Raw genomic sequence first — 19,075 nt, forward strand, 5'->3', positions numbered from 1 at the left:
CATTCGATTTATATAATTATGTTACGATATATCCTATTTTTTATTTAATTCGTATAAAACCACTCTTGACTTAATACAATATTTTTTTAATATATATTTTTTATTATTGGTAAGAGCTAAAGGCCTGAAGCAGACCGTTTATTTCAATACTTTTTTGCGATTATTTTTTATTCTATTTTTATGTCAAGTCAAAGAGATAATAAGAGTCAAAGTCAAGTCATAGTAAGAGAGATAACAATTCAATTAAACGCCTGCTAAACAATGTTTATAAATAAGTCCATGATTATTAACCTAATCACCCTTAAAAACATTCATAGATATAGAATTTATTTTTCAACTTCTTTATGATGTATAGCTGTAGAGATGAGAATCGATTGTGTGACTTTTTAAATAAAACAAGAAAATAAAAAAACGTAGTTAATTTATTTTTAATACATAAGACAAGGCACATTGTTAATAAATTAATATAATTTGTTAGTTTTTAATGTTCTTACTACATAAAGCAAGATTATTAGCATGTTACGTCTACACATGAACACAAAAGAATTTGCAGCGAATATTAGGGTTTGAACACACTTGAACGACTCTGCGACTAACTCGTAATTTTTACAAGCAGTGTCATTATTGATGAAATTCCAAATTGATGAACACAATAATACACTGACATCGAATATTTTTTATTTAACAATAAACTTAATGTAAATTAAAAATGCATTCCATAATAACTCTTCTGATTTAACAAAGTAAAGAAAAACGTCACAGCTATAACAAACATGTCCATTGATAACAATGACTGCTACATTTTTATTCATGCTATAAATTATCGTTCTTAGTTGAACAAAACTATGTCATCTTTCGAATGTCAAATAAAAAATGACAAAACAAGAGAAATCAGTGTTATCTAGACAAACACAAAGTAACGTTTACATGTAAGACCATATGATATTAACTGAACATTTAATATAAATATATTTGTTTGTTTTATTTTACTCAATTCATTATTTTTTTGTACCCATTGGTAATTATCCATTTATATTGATATTTGTAATTTAGTTTAACTTTTATAATAAAATTGTCAGTTAAATACTAAATCTTCCAAACACATATCATCTGCATCATATCAGTTAGTCTATGCAGTTATAATAATGTGATTAACACGCATTTTAAAACCTCATCTATATTGATACTCCTACAGGTCTGACAAAGATTTGCTCAGTCATATATGTATGTACCACAATTACAATATTTTCAAATTTTTTATATAAACTTTTTATAAGTACTAAACATGTACTTAAACTTTTTGTCACAATGTTTTTAATACTAAGTTAAAAGTGTCAGTAAATATAGTATTTCAGTATTTTTTACGCATCCATAGTCATCATAGTCCAAATTAATCATATTAGATAAATATTAGTCTCTTTGAGTTCTTCGACAATAAACCCAGCTCTACATACAAATATTTCGCTGCAAATATATAAAATAAATTTTTGACAACTTCAGGCCATGTTCTTATATTTTGTGAAGAGATTATAAAGCACTCTCAAAGTTGATTTTAGGTCGAGATTCACAATATCTGAAACAATAAAAACATTAAAACAAAACTGATAATGGTACATAAAACTAAATTTTCACACCAATGACATATTTTTGTCAATATACATAAAATATCAACTATCATAACATTTTAGTTATGAACTTGACAAGTTACAATGTTGTAAAGTAAGAATAAAAACAAATAGGTAACAATTTGAAAACATACAATTCCTTCTCTAGAAAAAATAATAAAAGCTAAAACATATCTTTTATTACTTCCTTATAATAATCTATATTCTACAGTTGGTTTACCTTCCGGTCTTGCTTTTGGTTTAGCAAGGCCAACATCCTGCATCAGTTCAAAAGCGAATGAAACATTATGCACTTTCTGATCAAAGTCTTGAGGTGTTAGGTGGAAGTCGTACAAAGGTACGAAAAATCCTTCAAGCAGTCCCATCAAGAGGCAAAGGTACACACCATCATGAAATTGCGTGTCGAGATCCATCACTTCCAGATTCACTTTGCTGAGGTGCTTATTCACAAATGTGATGAGTGACTGCAAGATTGGTATATATGTCAAACATTTACATAATTCTATTGCATATGAGATTAATTTAAAAATAAAAGAACAATTATTGCCTTATCCTATCTTTCATTTTTATCATCTGTTTGAACCATTGATCATGACATCATTTCAATAAAAAAAGTAGTAGTAGTCAAAAAGTACATATGTTTAAATTGAATTATATAATTTGGGTATTATATTGCCTTATTTTTTTAAAACCTTAAAACATACATTGTATGGCCCTAATACAAATATAGACACTTTACAGACACTAAATGCGACCTACCTTCTTGACAACTTGCAGTTTATCTGGGGCGTGGTCAAACAATGCGTCAAAAGCATCTCGTTCACATTTCATACCCAGATCATCATAGGTAGTAGTTATATCTTCAATGTATGTCCTAGAAGAATATAAATGTATTTTTATATACAGCTAATATATAATAGATGGTCTATGGTATTGATACACATTTCCTAATGTAAACAAAAACATAATTCTATTATATTCATTACTCTTACTAGAGGTTTGTTTTTCAAATGATTAAAAAAGCTGGATTTCCAATAAGATTAACAATTACCAATATGGATAATTAGTTTATAAACTTTTTGAACTACTTAACTTAAAAGCATTTGGGATCTTAATTAAAAAGCCCTACCTGTGAGATAGTTGATTAGAGGCATCTTTCTTGACCACCACAACATTCACGCTAACATTTTCTGGAAGACGGATCGGTGCACGGAAATGACGGGCCAAAGCAACAAGCAGATGCAATATCGAAACAACATTCTTGGAATGTACTGAATCCACACTCCATTTCTGAACTGGTTTTGATGTTCCATACAGCACCTGTTGCAAAAGGAATATATAATGATTTTTATTTAAAAAAAATTAGGTTACAATTACTACAGACTTGTGTCAATGATGAAAAACATATAAAACTTAACCAAATATTTCAGGTTAATAATTGATTACATTTCTCAAATTTCAAGTGCTTTTTTGTGCTTATAATAATCATTCTCATGCTTGATCATAAAGTAAAACAGTGTGAGGAAACTTACAATTTGTTACTAAGACAAAGTATGTAACATTTGCTTAATTGTTAAGTGTTGTGCTCAATTGAGACGTCAAACATTTAATATTTAAACGTTTTACATCAACATCTTAATATTATTAAACAAAGTTTAGTAAAACATCTTAGTAATGAGAAATATTTAGAATGAAGTTTTTAGTATTGGCTTTTGAAATAATAATGAAACAATCATTTATTATAATATCGTACTAATATTATATAAAGGCTCACATGTTTTGGTACATGTTACTCAATCAATCTCTGAAGAACTCTAATCAAATTTAACATTGAAGATGATGTCATAGAAATGACCATATACACAAAAATAATATTAATGCCCAGGGAAGTCCCGTAGTAAATATTATAAATGAAAAATATTTTTTTTCATTTTTCCAGTTTACATTATATTAGTTTCTTTCAAGCAATCATTTAAATTTTAGTTTCTATTTCATTAATTTTGTTACATGAGTACTAAGGAAAACTTAACAATATAACACTTCTAAAACAAAGCAACCTCTATAATTTAAATATAAACATAAAACCATGATAACCTTATAGAAAACCCACATGAATCTTTCTTTAATAATAATAATAATAATAGACTTGATTACAACATATCAATATAAAGTATGGCTTCATCAATCAATCAAAACATATCTTGTTTCAATAGTCTATTACAATTGCTTTGCAATCATAAGCATTGAGAATTGATTAAATCTTACCTCTCTGATTGCTCTTATAATTTTATTAGTCATACATAGCCTGAAAGTTGTAGTAAAATAAACGTAACACTAAACAAAAATGTGTTTATGAATTTCTTCAGATAGGTATTTTTACATTATTTTCTTTCTTTTTTTTTTTTTATATTCGCCGGAAGGGCAAATGACTCTACTCCACCTGATGGTAAGTGGTAGTAGAGTCCAAACGCGACGACGGCCAGTACAGACGGGAAAAACGTTCTGCACTAGCCGCCTTCGCCTTGCCGGCCCGCAAGATGCCTCTTCACGTGAGCTGGTAAGGAATTCCATTTTTTGGAAGTGCGACAAAGAAAGGAGTTGCCAAATTTCTTTGTTCGCGATGGAATTGATGTCACAGTTAGGCGGTGACATCGAGAACCAGCTCGCGTGGACTTAAGAAGGAAGGGGGAAGCAGGAATTAGAGAGAATAATTCCTCAGAGCACTCGCCGTGATACAGTCGATAGAAAGCGCTCAGTGCTGCTATCTCACGACGCAATTGTAAAGGTTCAAGGGTGTTTGTGACCTTTACGTCGCCAATAATGCGTACGGCACGTCGCTGCAACCGGTCCAAGGCCTCAAGTAGGTACTTAGCGGAGCCATCCCAAAGGTGCGAGCAATATTCCACGCAAGACCGTACCTGTGTTTTGTACACCAGGCACAGTTGTTGTGGCGTGAAAAAGCGCCGCACCTTGTTCAGAACTCCGAGTTTCCGTGAAGCTGTTTTTATAACAGCCTCGATGTAATCCCTTGGACTAAGGTCGCAGCGAACGTCAATCCCCAGCATGGCGATTTTGCTTTGCGTCACCAGCGGAGTACCACAGAGGGAGGGAAGAGGGGAAAATGTTGACTTTTTCGCCGTGAGAGCGCATACCTGTGTTTTCTTGGCATTAAACTCAACAAGATTATCAGAGCCCCATTTGGCGATGAGCTCTAACGTCCTATCGAGTTCAATGACAAGATTCTTCCGCCTCTCTTCAATTTCCGCTCGCCCAGCCACTGCGCGTCCGTGGTATCCACCATGCACTGTACTATCGTCTGCATAGCAATGTATGTTCCCAAGAGAGAGCATATCATTGATATGCAAAAGAAAGAGTGTGGGAGATAGCACAGATCCCTGGGGGACCCCAGCATTCACTACATAGAATTGTGAAGCGCAACCATCAACTAAAACACGAAGGCTACGCTTGTGTAGGAAGCTGGCAATCCAGGTGCATAGCTGAGCAGGCAGACCATATGCCGGCAGCTTGGAGAGAAGACTTCTGTGCCAGACCCTGTCGAAAGCCTTGGAGATATCGAGGCTGACAACCAACGATTCTCCATGCTTGTCGATAGCTTCACCCCAGAGGTGCGTTACGTACGCTAGAAGATCACCTGTGGACCGTTTTGGTCGAAACCCGTATTGACGATCATTAATTAAAGAGTGATCTTTTAGGTAATGGATCAGTTGGTTGTTTAAAATCCGTTCCATCACCTTACAAAGTACTAAGGTGATAGCTATTGGCCGATAATTTGCCGGGTCAGACCGATCCCCTTTTTTGGGAACCGCTTGCACATTAGCTCTTCTCCAAGCCTCCGGCACACTTCCCGAAGAGAGAGAAAGTTGGAACAGGCGCGTTAACACAGGAGACAGCTCCGCTGCGCACTTCTTCAGCACTATGGCTGGTATTCCATTGGGACCGCTAGCTTTCCGTACATCAAGTGATTGCAGCTCCGCACGCACATCACGTTGCCTGATTTTAATGTCAGGCATCGTATGGCCACATGCAGGTATTGTAGGTGGCAGTGCACTACAATCATCGATGACGGAATTGTCGGCAAAGAGTTTAGCCAGGAGATCAGCTTGCTCTTGCGGACTGTGAGCTAGCGATCCGTCCGGATTTCTGAGCGGTGGCAGCGAAGGTTGGCAGAAATTGTTTTGCACAGACTTGGTCAGACGCCAGAAGCTACGGGTGCCCCTAGGATGCGAAACAAGGTCATGACCAATCTGTACAATGCGCTGTGCATCCGCTCTCGTGTATGCCTTTCTACAGGACTTGGAATTTTTATTATAGTTTGCTTTCAGTGAGTCAATGTTAGATGTCCCGCTAATGCAGCCGTTGATCCACTTGCGATATGCCGCCTGCTTAGATGATACAGCATCGGCACATTCACGAGTGAACCAACGGTTACGCGTACTCCTACTGACAAGATCTGAGCTAGGAATGTAGTATTCCATTCCCAGCATGATCTCGCCAGCAACAGCAGCGGCACTAGCTGTCAGGTCATTCCCACTGAAGCAACGTTCCTTCCAAGGGACCGACGCATAGTAATCGCGCATACCGTCCCAATCCGCCGACTTATAGTGCCAAACGCGACGTTTGCATACCGCTAGTGGCAGCAGCTTGGCCTTTCTTAGCAAGGCACAATTATTTGCAAGCACAAACAAGATATTGGCAAAATCTCAGACAAGTAAAAAGTTCTATAAGTTTTAAAGATTGATATTTTAATAATGAACATACCCTATTTACTGCTCTTAAGACAACGGCAAGTTTCTGTCGCTGACCCTCTTCCGACTGAGTCACTTCTGGAACATCTAACTTTGTCTCAGTTAACTTTTCCAGCAACTTCTGAAGAACTTGTCCATCATAAAGATCTTCACTAATGTCTTTAACAATAATTCTTTGAGCTGCCAGCTCATCGTTGATCCAATCAATCAAAACCTGGACCAGCTCTTTTACTCTAGGGTCGTCTAAGCACCTAGGCTCAATAATTGCTCTTTCTTCATTATCGTCTAAAACAAAAAATTATCTTTTAAGTCACCTTAAATGTAATAAAAAGAAGATTTTAACTATAGGACGAACATACGCAAACTATATTCCTCGGGCGGGATTTCTGGTGCTGTAGGGCTTCCGGGTGAATCTATTGCATATTTTCCCTCTGCTTGTACTTCTTGAACTAAACAAAGGATTAATATTTAATAGTGTCATATTTACAAAAAAGGTCAAAAATGTAACATCTGCAAGAAAATGAAGCCATTAAAATTCAAATTTAAGGTATGTCAACCTACACACAAACTAGAATGTAACATACATAAATTGAAAGACAAACCTTCCTTTATGCGTTTTTTACGACCGATAGTGCCAATTTTATCCCAAAATGATTCTTCTTTATCCTCCTTTTTGGGTAAAACTGGAGTCCGAGGTGATTTTGGGCGTGGTGATGACATTTTATCTTGCGTCTTATGAGGAAAATAGCGTTAATGAATCATTAAATACAATCAACTCGAAACACAGATGTTATAAGTCATTAGTCATTTACATTATTTTTAATTACCTTTCAATATATTCACCCTACACTACACAAACAATAAAATAATAGATATAACTACTAACTACTTCTAGGTCAAGTATTTACAAAATTTTATTTTTTTATATTTGACCATAGAGTACAGCTAAACGGTAAACAAAAAGAATGTGGAAAAATATTATTTTATTTTAAAAAAAAATTCTAATTATCTACAATTATAATTTGAGGTATGAAATGTCTAGTATAAATACAAATTGATTCTTATTTACCGCATAAAGTTAAAGAAATACTTAAATGTTATAACAAAAAACAAGAGATCAAGCATTTAAAATGGGCACTGGACAAAAATATTTGTCTAAGTAGACATTATTTAAATCACGATTAAGTAATCGTGATTTAAATAATATGCTTGTGACATCAATCATATAATATATATATTACCAGACTTTGATATTTATTTTATAGTGTTAAATCCCTAAGTTATATAAAATAATAAATGATCTCTGGGTTATTTGGAAACCCGTGGGTTGCATCTATTTGTATTATTTATTAAGCACTTAAGTTTTTGTATTCACAATATAATTCAATAACATTATTAGAAGTGTGTAAATATTATCTCTAAATGACAGGCAAATGATATATAAATAGTTCAAAACGATAACAATTAAGTAAACGGCAAAACAAAAATATATTTGAATTTAAAATTTACTCTAAGTAATACCGGTGTACCATATGAATACTAATATTTACTCATTTTTATATTTGAGATGATATTTTTTACAAATTATAAATTTTAAGACAAAGATTTACTTGTAAGGCACTTGAAAAGTATTTTCAGGATTTCTATTCTAAATTTGTGCCTATTAAAAAAAATAACTATTGATTTTTAGTCTGTGGTTAATTTTATCTCATAACTATAGATTTTTATCGCGTTCATCGTTCTAATAATATCAAAACAGACAAAGACCTGTTTTCCAATTTATATTATTAATAAAATAGAAGAATCGGATAATCAGTTACTGATTTGTGTTAGTATCATATAGTTATAATTATTATTTTAATTGAATCAATTTGCGATATTTACTTACTCATGGACCTTTGAGTCTGCGAATGAACATCTGCGTTTTATTGGTTGGTAGAATCATACCTAAAAATAGCAACGAGATTGTATTGCATCACGCGAAGGTTTACAGCGAGTGTGTTCATTTGTGAGTGCTTTGTGTTTACTTGTTTTTCTGTGGTTAAAGGTAAAACATGGACAAAAGTGCAAATCCTCCGCCATATGGTTGGAATGGGCACACAATGCAGCCGCCACCGGCTGCACCACCTAGCTATTCCCAAGCTGTTGGGGGAGTAGGACCTTCTAGTCCATACACTCCACAATACTCACCATGTAAGTACAAATTAATAAAAAAAAAACAACAAGTTTTACCTCAAAATATTTCTAAGTATGAGTAATGTGCCCTTGTAACCATTTTAATTTAAGAGAGGTGTGAAGGTGAACTATAAATTAATCTTCACTAAGATTGTTATAATATATTTATAATATTGAGAAATTAATGATAACCTTTTTAAACTTAGCTGTAGCAATTAATTAGCTTGACAAATATATTTTATTCATAAAAATCTGCATAACATAACATATATTATGTTGTTGTAGCATCAGGACCAGCTATTGTAACAACAGTAGTGCCGGTGGGTCCACAACCCACACACATGATATGCCCCAGTTGCCATGCTGAGATAAATACTTATACAAAGACAAAGCCAGGACTCATTGCATATATATCTGGAACAGTTATATGTATGATGGGGTAATAAAACTTGTTTACATTTAATCAAAACATTTTCTGTTTTAATTAACTTGAACTTGCTAAAAATTAAAATGAATAAAACAGTCAATACTATATGTCTAATCTAGAAATTATTGCTATTTCAGAGGTTTTCTAGGTTGCTGTTTGATTCCATGCTGTATAGATAGCTGCATGGATGTCCATCACAAGTGTCCCAACTGCGGAGCTTACCTTGGTCGTTACCGGCGATAATTTAATTTTCACAAAGAGCCATGGGATTTTTATTTACTGCAGCAAGTAATGGTCTATTTCCAAGCACCTCACTATCTATCTACTTTAGACAATAACTGCCTTGTAGACTGATTGTACTGGTGTTTTTGTTTTTCACATCATCACACTTTGGAAACAAAGAGATGTATATATTATAAATTAAATGTCCACATCTTTTTGTGTAGTCAATATTATTATTAAGACTTACCTGACTAATTAATAAACAAAGTCACTCATTAAAAAAAATTGTAATTTCAATTATCATCAAATATTTATGGTAATTTAAAAACAAAATTGACAACATATATAAATAACCATGCTTATTAATAAGCCAGGTGATATTATGTAATGTTTCGAAATGGTATGTTTCATCTTAAAATATCTCTTCTAAGCCCAGTTTTAATGTAACTGAATAGGAATAAGTATTTAATATTATTAATACATAAGGTATCTTTTGTGTATTTTTTATAAAAGTATATTATGTACAATTTTTATATTTTAGGATTTTGGAATATTTAACTTACAATGTTGATCTTGATAAATTATTTTAAATATTATGATTTCCGATCCACAATAGTGGTTGTTTTTTTAGTAATTTTATACAAATAGTTTTAAGATAATGTTAAATTTTAAATTATTTGTTTTGCTTACAATTATGTGCCCTTAATTTACAGATCTGCAATTAGAAGTTGTTATGTTGTCTTTAAATCTAGTTAAATAATTTAATAATAATTTTATTTTATATTATATTAACAATGTTAAAACCAATGTTTTTATTATCAATTGAAAATAATGAACTATGTATGATCTTGAATGTTTAGAGTATTTAACATTAACTCTCCTGATACTGCAATGGGTATGTTATAAATAGAGTTAATGATTACCCTTACAATTAAAAATAATATTCTGACAATTACAATTGAGTAATTTGTTGTTAAATTAAACTATGTCAGTGCTGATGTTTTTATCTATAGTTTTTTTATCAATGGGGTCTTAATGTCACATGATATATGTTTACAATAATCAATAATTGACCTACATTTTAAGTATAAGAATAAAGTACATGTAATTGATGTTTAGTAATGCACATACTAGATTAACAGCTGATAGTTTAGTTACTTGGTATCAAAAAGATTGATCTAATAACATTAAGTGGGCCTTATAGAGATGTTAATTAGACTATTGTATTAATCGTGATAAATTAACTATTAATAATGAGTACCTTTAATATTATTATAATTAATATGATTAATAAAATCCTCTAATTAACAAAATCAAAAGGCACAGACAACAAACTAATTTTCTGGTTGACTTATTAATGTATAGTATATTTTTCATTTTAAATATTGTGAAATGTGGAAACATAACTAGAGAAGCTTAACTCAGTAACTAAATCATCAGCTAAAAAATCCTTTATGTGCACTGTTTATAAATGTTTTAAAGACCATACAGCTTTAGCCTTCAATGTGTTCGCAAAATGTTATACTACTTTCCTGTGACTAAAAAGTTAAAACAATAAAATGAATTAAACACCTTGTCTACTTTTTTTCGAGTCATCACTTGTCTCAATATCATTCCCCTCATGTTTTAATTACCTCTAAATTATTATATAAACTAGCATTCTATTATATTAAATTTGTATTGCTTGAATACCTAAAAATATTAACGACAAGCAAAACAACGCTTTTTATACACTCCTGGGGAATTACGCATAATCCTGAAAATTATTTAGTAGTAGTTAGTTATTATAACCATCTACAATGCATAGAATATCTTTAAAAAAAAATAACTTCAACGTTTTTATCAACCAAGACTAAAATAAAGAAGACTAATGTAATATCAATAAATATTAAAGTAATTGTCTATAATTTAATCTTCTAAAATATTTGTTCTAGTAAAACAATATCAAAATCTCAAAAAAGATTAGATAAAATAGAAATCATATAAAATCTATTGTGCAGCGACACAGCCTACGCAACGTTTTTGTAAGTGTTAAGTTTCTTTTAGGGGTTCGAATTTGGGGTTAGATGGGGTTGTTTTTTATAGGAGTTGGTAGCCCATTTCAATAAACACCCCCCTCACCCTGCGGAGATGCGTAGTTTTTTTATACGAATTTCAGGTTACACACAACGGAACATGATTTTGTCTTTACTATACTTTATATTAATTTATACTTCTTTTGTGTGACTAAAAAGTTAAAACATAATAAAATAAATTTAACGCCTACCAGTCTTCTTTTTTTCAAATCATCATCGTTCACTTGTGTTTATAAAACAAAATAGTTTTAGTTTAGTCCTAGAATACAATTTATTCTAGGACTAAACTATTAAATATACTATCATTGGCCGTTGCTCATTATTGGAATGCAAAGGTATCATTTTTTTATTTTGCGCCACAAATCGTTGATGTTCGAACTAAACACGTAAGAACGGGAGAAACCGCCTGTGCTTGCTATTGCTTAACGCAAAACGCATGCATCCTACTGTATTCCTATTGTATTCCATTTTCCTAAGGATACTTCCTTAGTTCTTACTTATTTGAAGCCTAAAGCGTAAATGAAACACGAAATGCTGATTGCGGTTTAACATTATTTCATTCTAAATATTTTATTCATTTTAAATATTGTATCTGTGATTCACTGTCAAATTATTTTATAGTCTGTACTTAGATATTGCAGTCTATGGTTTTAGTTCTATAACTTCTATACATGATCTGTTCTATGGTATTCAATCGATCAATTGTTCAATGTTCATCGGTGTGATTTATTATAAAGAAAGATACAGTTTCCATTTTAATAAATAAATATATATTTGATGAATAAAACTACCTGTTTTTAGCCATGTCTTGGTTATTCGGATACAGCCGGCCTCAGCAGCCGCCTACTGATGAGCCTCCAGCAGAAGGTGGTGGCTCCACCGCCGCTCCAGTTAACCTCACTAAAGCTGAAAAGAAAGCCATGGAATCATATAGATTTGATTCAAGCGCTCTGGAGAGAGCTGCACAGGCTGCCCGGGAGTTAGAAAGATCAAGTATGTAGTTAGTCTTATCAGTCACATTTTAAGGTATTGCATAATGCGGCCGCCTAACCTACAATCCTAATTTAAGTAACAATATAATAGATTTACACAAGGAATTTTCAAAATGAATATAAGTTTTATCATTTACTGACAAGCTTTTCAAGTTGATAGCAAAAATATGAATTTTTATGAGCCTTGACCAGTTTGACTTTAGATTTAGAGATATTAAGATTCTGAAGTAATTTTAAATATATCGATGTATATCAAGGACATTCGTACAAAACAAATTCAACAAATTTTGCATTATATATCGTATATAAGTGGTTTAATGTTGATGGTTTCAATAAATATGTATTATTTGTAATGTTGTTTGTTGCTTGAAGTAAATCAAGATTGGACTGCCTGAATAGTAACGATCATACATTTGATTGAATGAAATTTGTTTATACCTGAATACAATTCTTCTTATATTAAAAATATTACAGTTCCTCTTTTCTAGACGTAAATTTTTAGATTAATATATTAATAAAATTAACTCAACAAAGCAGTTGAAACAAAATATCTTTATATTTTTTATTATTAACACAAAGCAAATTTCTAGGAAATTCGAACAATTCAAAATTGTTCAAAAAAGTGATCCACAGTAAGAATCAATTTAAGAATGCGTAGAAGGAAAAATTACAACCATAAAATAAAAGATATTCAACGTGTTTTTTTTTTAAATATAATTAGACTACTATTTGTAGTTAACTTATGTTTTTCGTTACATAAAAATGTTGTACTCACTACAAATACTAAATATCTGGCTACAATCACTGCCCACTTGTCATGTATATGTTAATTGTGCATGACATGTGTTAGGTTTTATGAATAAACAAATAGAAGAAGACATTATCTTAAATTGAAAAATAATGCGATGCCACACCTATATGAAAGATGTTCTAAACCTTTATGTCTTAAATAATTGTGCTATGATATTGACTGATTAACTTATTGAGTGCAGTACAGTACACTGCAGTCCAGTCATTGGGCAGTTCTCACTTATAAAAGGTCAAGGAGATTTGGTAGATTAGTATAGTTTACTTTTCTGATTGATATTTCGAGTTTGCTAAATTTAACATCCACTGCTCACGCCACCATCTTTCAAAAACAGTACCACAAATCAGTCCCGGCAATATTTGTTTTTTTTTCACTTAGTAGCCCAGCGTTTGACTGTTGACTTGCTTGATGTTAAGCATCGACATGGTCTAGAATGTAGCATGCTTGTCTAGAAGAAACCTGTTGACTCTGGATTTGAGGATAAACTAAACTTTCAATTCTCCATAACCTTTTCTAGTAAAAGCCTCTTTTTTGTTCAATTACTAGATAACTGGAAGATTTTATGATCTAATTAAAAAAAAAACATTTTTAATAAATAGATGGAATATAAAATAGTAGCCAAATATAAGATAGGGGGAGAGATGTCTTTGTACAAAAAGGGGAACACCACTATATTTTTCCTAGTGTTCATTGTATGTCTGTGCTGATTTTATCTTGTAAATATTTTAAATATTTGCTGATTCTCTACTCGGTCATTTTTTTGGTCAGGACATGCTAAAGATGCATTGGAACTCAGTAAGTTGCAAGAGAGTACTCGTCAGCAAGAGCAAATGGCTAAGATAAAGGAATATGAAGCAGCCATTGAACAGGCCAAAGTAGATCAGAAGAGAGTTGATTATGAAGAAAGACGGAAGACACTACAGGTAAGACAATATTTTGATTAATTTGACAATTGGTTTGTCTCTAAATCAATAGTATTCTGATAATAATACATATATTTTTACTATTTTTTACTTAGTAAATAACAGTTATTATGTAGAGTTAAATATAATATATAAAATAAGATTTTATTTTGATTACATATATTTTTTAAAGCACACATTTGGACTATACCATATCCATATGATTAAAAAATATCCAAATATGCAATAAATGTATATATTAGCAAATTAAATTTGCTTTCATTTCTTGATATAGGAAGAAACAAAACAGCACCAAATGCGTGCTCAGTATCAAGACCAATTAGCAAAGACACGCTATGAAGAACAATTAGTCCAGCATCAAAGAAATCAGGATGAGATACTAAAAAAGTATGTTTTTTTTTATATACATACAATGTTCTAATTAGATCTAGTATACTTATACATAAATTCATTTAGTGTTTTTCAAAGTAGATCCTTTTAGTATTGAATCTAAAAATCATGACATGGATATCTTAGTTCAGCAATATATATAGACAATATTCTTTTACAAAATCTATATAATTACAATTATACAGGCAAGAAGAGAGTGTAGCAAAACAAGAGGCAATGCGTCGTGCTACTGTTGAGCATGAAATGGAATTGCGTGAGAAAAACAAACTCAAAGCAATAGAGGCAGAGGCCAGGGCTCGCGCTAAAGCTGATAGAGAGAACAGAGATATCACACTGGAACAAATTAAACTGAAAGCTGCTGAAAATAGGACAACTATATTGGAAAGTATACAGTGAGTTTTAAGAAATTTTAGTTACTTTACTTTTAAATAATCTAACAACTAAAACCTTATCCAAAATGTGCTGTACCTACAGAATATGTCTAATAATAATTGTTATGTCATTCCCAAAAGTACATAAATTAATTTTTATGTTAATGTAATCAATACAAGGATTCGTACAGCATCCTATTATACACTTTAATTTTAATTTTGTAATAACCATTGAGAAAAGGAATTACTGAGTTTCCTGCTGGCCCTCCTTGGTAGAATTTACTTTCTGAAGTTAAAAGCTAAACTTAAAGCTATACTTTAAGTTAAATTGAATGTTCTCATTCTTTTATTTTCATTTTGTATAACATTAACAAAAATCATAGAAATCTTCAAGTAATTTAATGTATAATTTATGGTATAAATATATATTTTTATATGTGTAATGCAGGACAGCAGGTAGCGTCATAGGAACAGGTTTAAATGCACTTGTCACAGACTGGGACAAGACACTGGCAGCAGCTGGAGGTTTGTCCTTGGTCGCTCTTGGTGTTTACACTGCTAAAGGGGCAACATCTGTGACTGCTCGTTTCATTGAAGCTAGGATCGGTAAGATTCTAAAAATACTCATAATGTTACAGATTTCATTAACTTCTTTCTTTTTACTTTACTACTACTGATTTCTATTACTACTACTGATTTGTGTAATAAAGTGTAGTAATTTAATACATTATTTATCTTCTTATTAGGTAAGCCTACATTAGTGAATGAGACATCAAGATTTTCTCTATTAGAAGCGGTTAAGCATCCCATCCTCACGATATCACGTGCCATCGCGAATTTCCGTAAACCATCTGACGCATTAGCAGGTGTAGTGTTAGCGCCTACATTAGAGAAACGTCTCAGAGATATTGCTATAGCAACAAAGAATACCAAAGTAAATAAAGGGTTCTACAGAAATCTGCTTATGTATGGGCCACCTGGTACTGGGAAAACTTTATTCTCAAAGGTTAGTAGTAACTTTTTCTAATTATTCTTGATTCTATATTTTTGATTTTTTAGCTAAAAATATGTTGACTGAATACAAAACTTAAAACTGAATATTGACTATAAATGTATGTCATTTGAAATTAGAATCAAATAAAATCTTACTGTAATTCTTTGCAAGTAAGCAAATAGTAATCATTATACTTATTCCTTTGTTACAGAAATTAGCAAAGCATTCTGGTATGGATTATGCGATAATGACTGGTGGAGATGTTGCTCCAATGGGCAAACATGCCGTAGCTGCAATACATAAGATGTTTGACTGGGCCAACACTAGTAGAAAAGGTCAGTAAGTTTTAGTTAATATATTATATGTAAAATATTTTATGTTATTGTACATTTATGTTTCAGTTTAATTCAAAATACAATAATTATTTTAAGGTGTCTTGCTCTTTATTGACGAAGCCGACGCGTTCCTTCATAAAAGATCTTCTGCGCAAATAAGTGAAGATTTGCGAGCAGCTCTAAACGCTTTTCTGTACCGAACTTCTGACCAAAGTAGTCGCATCATGTTGGTACTAGCCTCTAATACACCACAACAATTTGATTCTGCTATCAATGACAGATTGGATAAGATGATAGAGTTTGGTCTACCTGGTCTTGAGGAGAGAGAACGTTTGATTAGGCTATACTTTGATAAGTTTGTACTGCAACCAGCATCAGAAGGCAAGAGGTGGGTGGCATTTTTATCTTATAAGCCTTTTATACATTTCTTAAAATTGTTGTATCAATAGTTATTATATATTCTAAAATACTCATATAATAAATTCAAGACATATTTTAAATACTTTTTTATTTCCAGACGTCTCAATGTTGAACACTTTGACTATGGTGCTCTATGTGCTAAGCTAGCAAAAAGAACAGCTGGTATGTCTGGTCGAGCATTATCTAAACTAGGCGTGGCATGGCAAGCGGCCGCCTATGCTTCCGATGATGGAAGACTTACAGAGAAAATGTGCATAGACATCTGTGATGATGCTGTCCAGGATCACAGACAAAAAGTAACTTTAACACTAGTTTTTAGTTAACATTTAAGAAGTTTTATTTAATAAAATGAGAGAGGAGTAGCCACTTGCATATTGCATTAGAAATTAATTTCTTTATTTAATTACAGATGGAATGGCTGTCAGCTGAAGAGAAAACACGGAGTATGATGCCATATCTTTTAGATTTGCCACCTCTAGACAAACCTGAAGAAAATATTCACCAGGCAACAATTAAAGAGCTACCAGAAACCAAAGAGGAACCTAAAATCAAGTCGCCCAACAGAAAGATCAAGGAAGACTTGGAAAAGTGACATCTAAAAACAGATGATGATCCTGTAGCTATGCAAAAGACACATTCTGAAAATATAAATAAAAAATGTGATAACAAACAGTGGAATAATGAGTTTAGGGTATCAAAATTGCAAGCACATATTATGTTATCTTACCATGACTTTAACAAATTGTGTCAATTGTCAGTGAAAGTGAAAAGAATCAAAAACTAGAAGTAATTTAATAATTTCTTGGGAATACCCAATGATAAAATTACAAAACTCATTTGTCATTTGTAATGTACTGGTATGCTGTAAGCCACTGTTTAATATAAAGCTTTTAATAATCTACATTCTATACAATATGGATAAGAAATTGTTTCTATTGTAAAAAATGATCTAAAATACTAGACTTTATTTGTTTATAACTATTGTAACGGAATTACATATATATTTTTGCTAATATAACTCAAACATACATTAACAAACACATTAAACCTTGTAGAATATTTCTCCCTTATATAACAACTGTAATTAGCATCATAGTTATAAGTTTCAATTTTATTTTACATTATGTATTTTCTCTTTGGAGATTTTACATATTCTAAAGTTTTTTTTTTTGTAAAAGGAGTTCGATTGTGTTGTCTGATTATTTAGATTGAATTAAATGAGAAGAATTTCCATTTTTATCATATTGCACAGCATTTACTCATAAATTTTTCAATGCGTCGACATAACCTCTTGGTTATTTAAGCATTGTTAATAAATATTACAAATTTTATATGTATTCCTATTGTGCGTGAAAATGATGTACAAAAGATTAGAAAAAGCACAGTTATAAGTAAAACAGAATGGCACAAACTGGTAATGTAAATGCACTTGTAGTGTATGATTTTAATATTTATAAAAATGTCAAGTTTCATGTCAGAAACTAAGCAATTGCCATTTTATTTTTCAAAATTACTCTTATTAGTATTGGCTTTTTCATAGCGGTTGATTGCTTAATACTAGATATAGATTGATTATTATTGATGGCGAAATTTTTAATATACATTGTTTATCACACAAAGTGCATTAAATTTTTCTCAAAACTATGTAACTAATAGTCAAGGAACATAAAATATAATATGTTATTTGAAATGTGAACGATATTAATGAGTTTGTATGATACTCTTAAAAAATACATAGAATATAACTTTTTGAAACGTCTTCAAATAAAATGTACTTTTAAGAAATTGAAACTACTTACTGCAGCATTTAATAAATAGATGGTTATGGATGTGTTGTCTAATAGAGGAATAAAATATATAGTTGTAAGTTGTTATATTGAAGATAAATTGTTTTAAAATGGTTATTTCTTAATTGCAATGTATAAAGTTGTTTGCTTAAACCTTGTATGAAGTGTTAATAGAACTAGTTAAAATTATTATTTTTGTTTCATTTAACAATCCTATATCATTTGAGTAATATTTATGTAATATATATATATATATATATACAAATATATAAACAATATTATATATATATATATATATATAAATAATATTGTTTAGAATATTTATTTTAGTACTTGTTTGCTGTTTGTAGATGTTAACATCAAAATATTATTTTATTCTGTACTGAAGCCGTTAACTATAGCAGAAAACAATTAATATTATTTTTAACGTCACAAACCCTCAGATCATAGTTATGTCTGATAAAATGAATGTGATCAGCAAAGTGCTTACGTTTCTAATTTTATGATATTTGTTTGCGTAATCAAAACATTGTTGCCATATGACTCATACATTTAAATAATATATAGATTACAACTACATAATTACTGTATTATACAAATTTTCCGTTCCGCATAAAACGGGTTTTTGTTTTTAAATTTAAAATATTATGAGATATAATTATCGATGTTACCTACATCTAAACTAATTATTATTATAATAAGTGATATTTTCACCCGTAACCCCAAAATAATTTTATCACAGAGTGCATAACCACTACGCATCTT

The 19,075-nt window shown here is 31.3% G+C and overlaps 3 protein-coding genes across 7 annotated transcripts; 2 read left to right on the forward strand and 1 right to left on the reverse strand.

Annotated features, from left to right (window-relative positions):
- Positions 1-404: 404 nt before the first annotated feature.
- LOC126780244 (beta-parvin) lies at positions 405-8,331 on the reverse strand. Of its 3 annotated transcripts, none has more exons than XM_050504544.1 (8): positions 8,280-8,331; positions 6,994-7,123; positions 6,751-6,840; positions 6,405-6,676; positions 2,755-2,945; positions 2,385-2,499; positions 1,846-2,089; positions 405-1,573 (listed from the first exon to the last, which is right to left on the reverse strand). In XM_050504544.1, the coding sequence occupies exons 2-8, from the start codon at positions 7,109-7,111 to the stop codon at positions 1,497-1,499; spliced, it is 1,107 nt and encodes a 368-aa protein (XP_050360501.1). In that variant the 5' UTR covers positions 7,112-7,123; positions 8,280-8,331; the 3' UTR covers positions 405-1,496. The 3 variants fall into 3 exon arrangements, with proteins under 3 accessions (XP_050360501.1, XP_050360502.1, XP_050360503.1); XM_050504545.1 differs by lacking the exon at positions 8,280-8,331 and adding an exon at positions 7,219-7,331; XM_050504546.1 differs by lacking the exon at positions 8,280-8,331 and adding an exon at positions 7,204-7,306.
- On the forward strand, positions 8,092-10,788 carry LOC126780251 (LITAF domain-containing protein). Of its 3 annotated transcripts, none has more exons than XM_050504560.1 (4): positions 8,092-8,219; positions 8,439-8,584; positions 8,852-9,005; positions 9,131-10,788. In XM_050504560.1, exons 2-4 carry the CDS (start codon positions 8,446-8,448, stop codon positions 9,234-9,236), a joined length of 399 nt encoding a protein of 132 aa, XP_050360517.1. In that variant the 5' UTR covers positions 8,092-8,219; positions 8,439-8,445; the 3' UTR covers positions 9,237-10,788. The 3 variants fall into 3 exon arrangements, with proteins under 3 accessions (XP_050360517.1, XP_050360518.1, XP_050360516.1); XM_050504561.1 differs by lacking the exon at positions 8,092-8,219 and adding an exon at positions 8,223-8,322; XM_050504559.1 differs by lacking the exon at positions 8,092-8,219 and having other exon boundaries at positions 8,331-8,584.
- A 1,201-nt stretch (positions 10,789-11,989) lies between these two features.
- Positions 11,990-18,499, forward strand: LOC126780232 (ATPase family AAA domain-containing protein 3A homolog). Its single transcript, XM_050504523.1, has 10 exons — positions 11,990-12,283; positions 13,859-14,013; positions 14,288-14,400; positions 14,589-14,795; positions 15,223-15,380; positions 15,521-15,780; positions 15,980-16,103; positions 16,200-16,491; positions 16,621-16,819; positions 16,933-18,499. The coding sequence occupies exons 1-10, from the start codon at positions 12,094-12,096 to the stop codon at positions 17,113-17,115; spliced, it is 1,881 nt and encodes a 626-aa protein (XP_050360480.1). The 5' UTR covers positions 11,990-12,093; the 3' UTR covers positions 17,116-18,499.
- Positions 18,500-19,075: the final 576 nt, after the last annotated feature.

The sequence above is a fragment of the Nymphalis io genome, chromosome Z, assembly GCF_905147045.1.
Source record: "Nymphalis io chromosome Z, ilAglIoxx1.1, whole genome shotgun sequence".
Taxonomy (NCBI): Eukaryota; Metazoa; Arthropoda; class Insecta; order Lepidoptera; family Nymphalidae; genus Nymphalis; species Nymphalis io.

Bases quoted from the DNA above. Each gene is read 5' to 3' on its own strand.
- LOC126780244 (XM_050504544.1), bottom strand. From the start codon at position 7,111: ATGTCATCACCACGCCCAAAATCACCTCGGACTCCAGTTTTACCCAAA. The intron at 6,677-6,750 runs GTATGTTCGTCC...TTTTTGTTTTAG, and splicing joins GCCCGAGGAATATAGTTTGC to ACGATAATGAAGAAAGAGCA. The intron at 1,574-1,845 runs GTAAACCAACTG...TTATTGTTTCAG, and splicing joins ACCAAAAGCAAGACCGGAAG to ATATTGTGAATCTCGACCTA.
- LOC126780251 (XM_050504560.1), top strand. From the start codon at position 8,446: ATGGACAAAAGTGCAAATCCTCCGCCATATGGTTGGAATGGGCACACA. The intron at 8,585-8,851 runs GTAAGTACAAAT...ATGTTGTTGTAG, and splicing joins CACTCCACAATACTCACCAT to CATCAGGACCAGCTATTGTA. The intron at 9,006-9,130 runs GTAATAAAACTT...TTGCTATTTCAG, and splicing joins ACAGTTATATGTATGATGGG to AGGTTTTCTAGGTTGCTGTT.
- LOC126780232 (XM_050504523.1), top strand. From the start codon at position 12,094: ATGTCTTGGTTATTCGGATACAGCCGGCCTCAGCAGCCGCCTACTGAT. The intron at 14,401-14,588 runs GTATGTTTTTTT...ACAATTATACAG, and splicing joins CAGGATGAGATACTAAAAAA to GCAAGAAGAGAGTGTAGCAA. The intron at 16,492-16,620 runs GTGGGTGGCATT...TTTTATTTCCAG, and splicing joins CCAGCATCAGAAGGCAAGAG to ACGTCTCAATGTTGAACACT.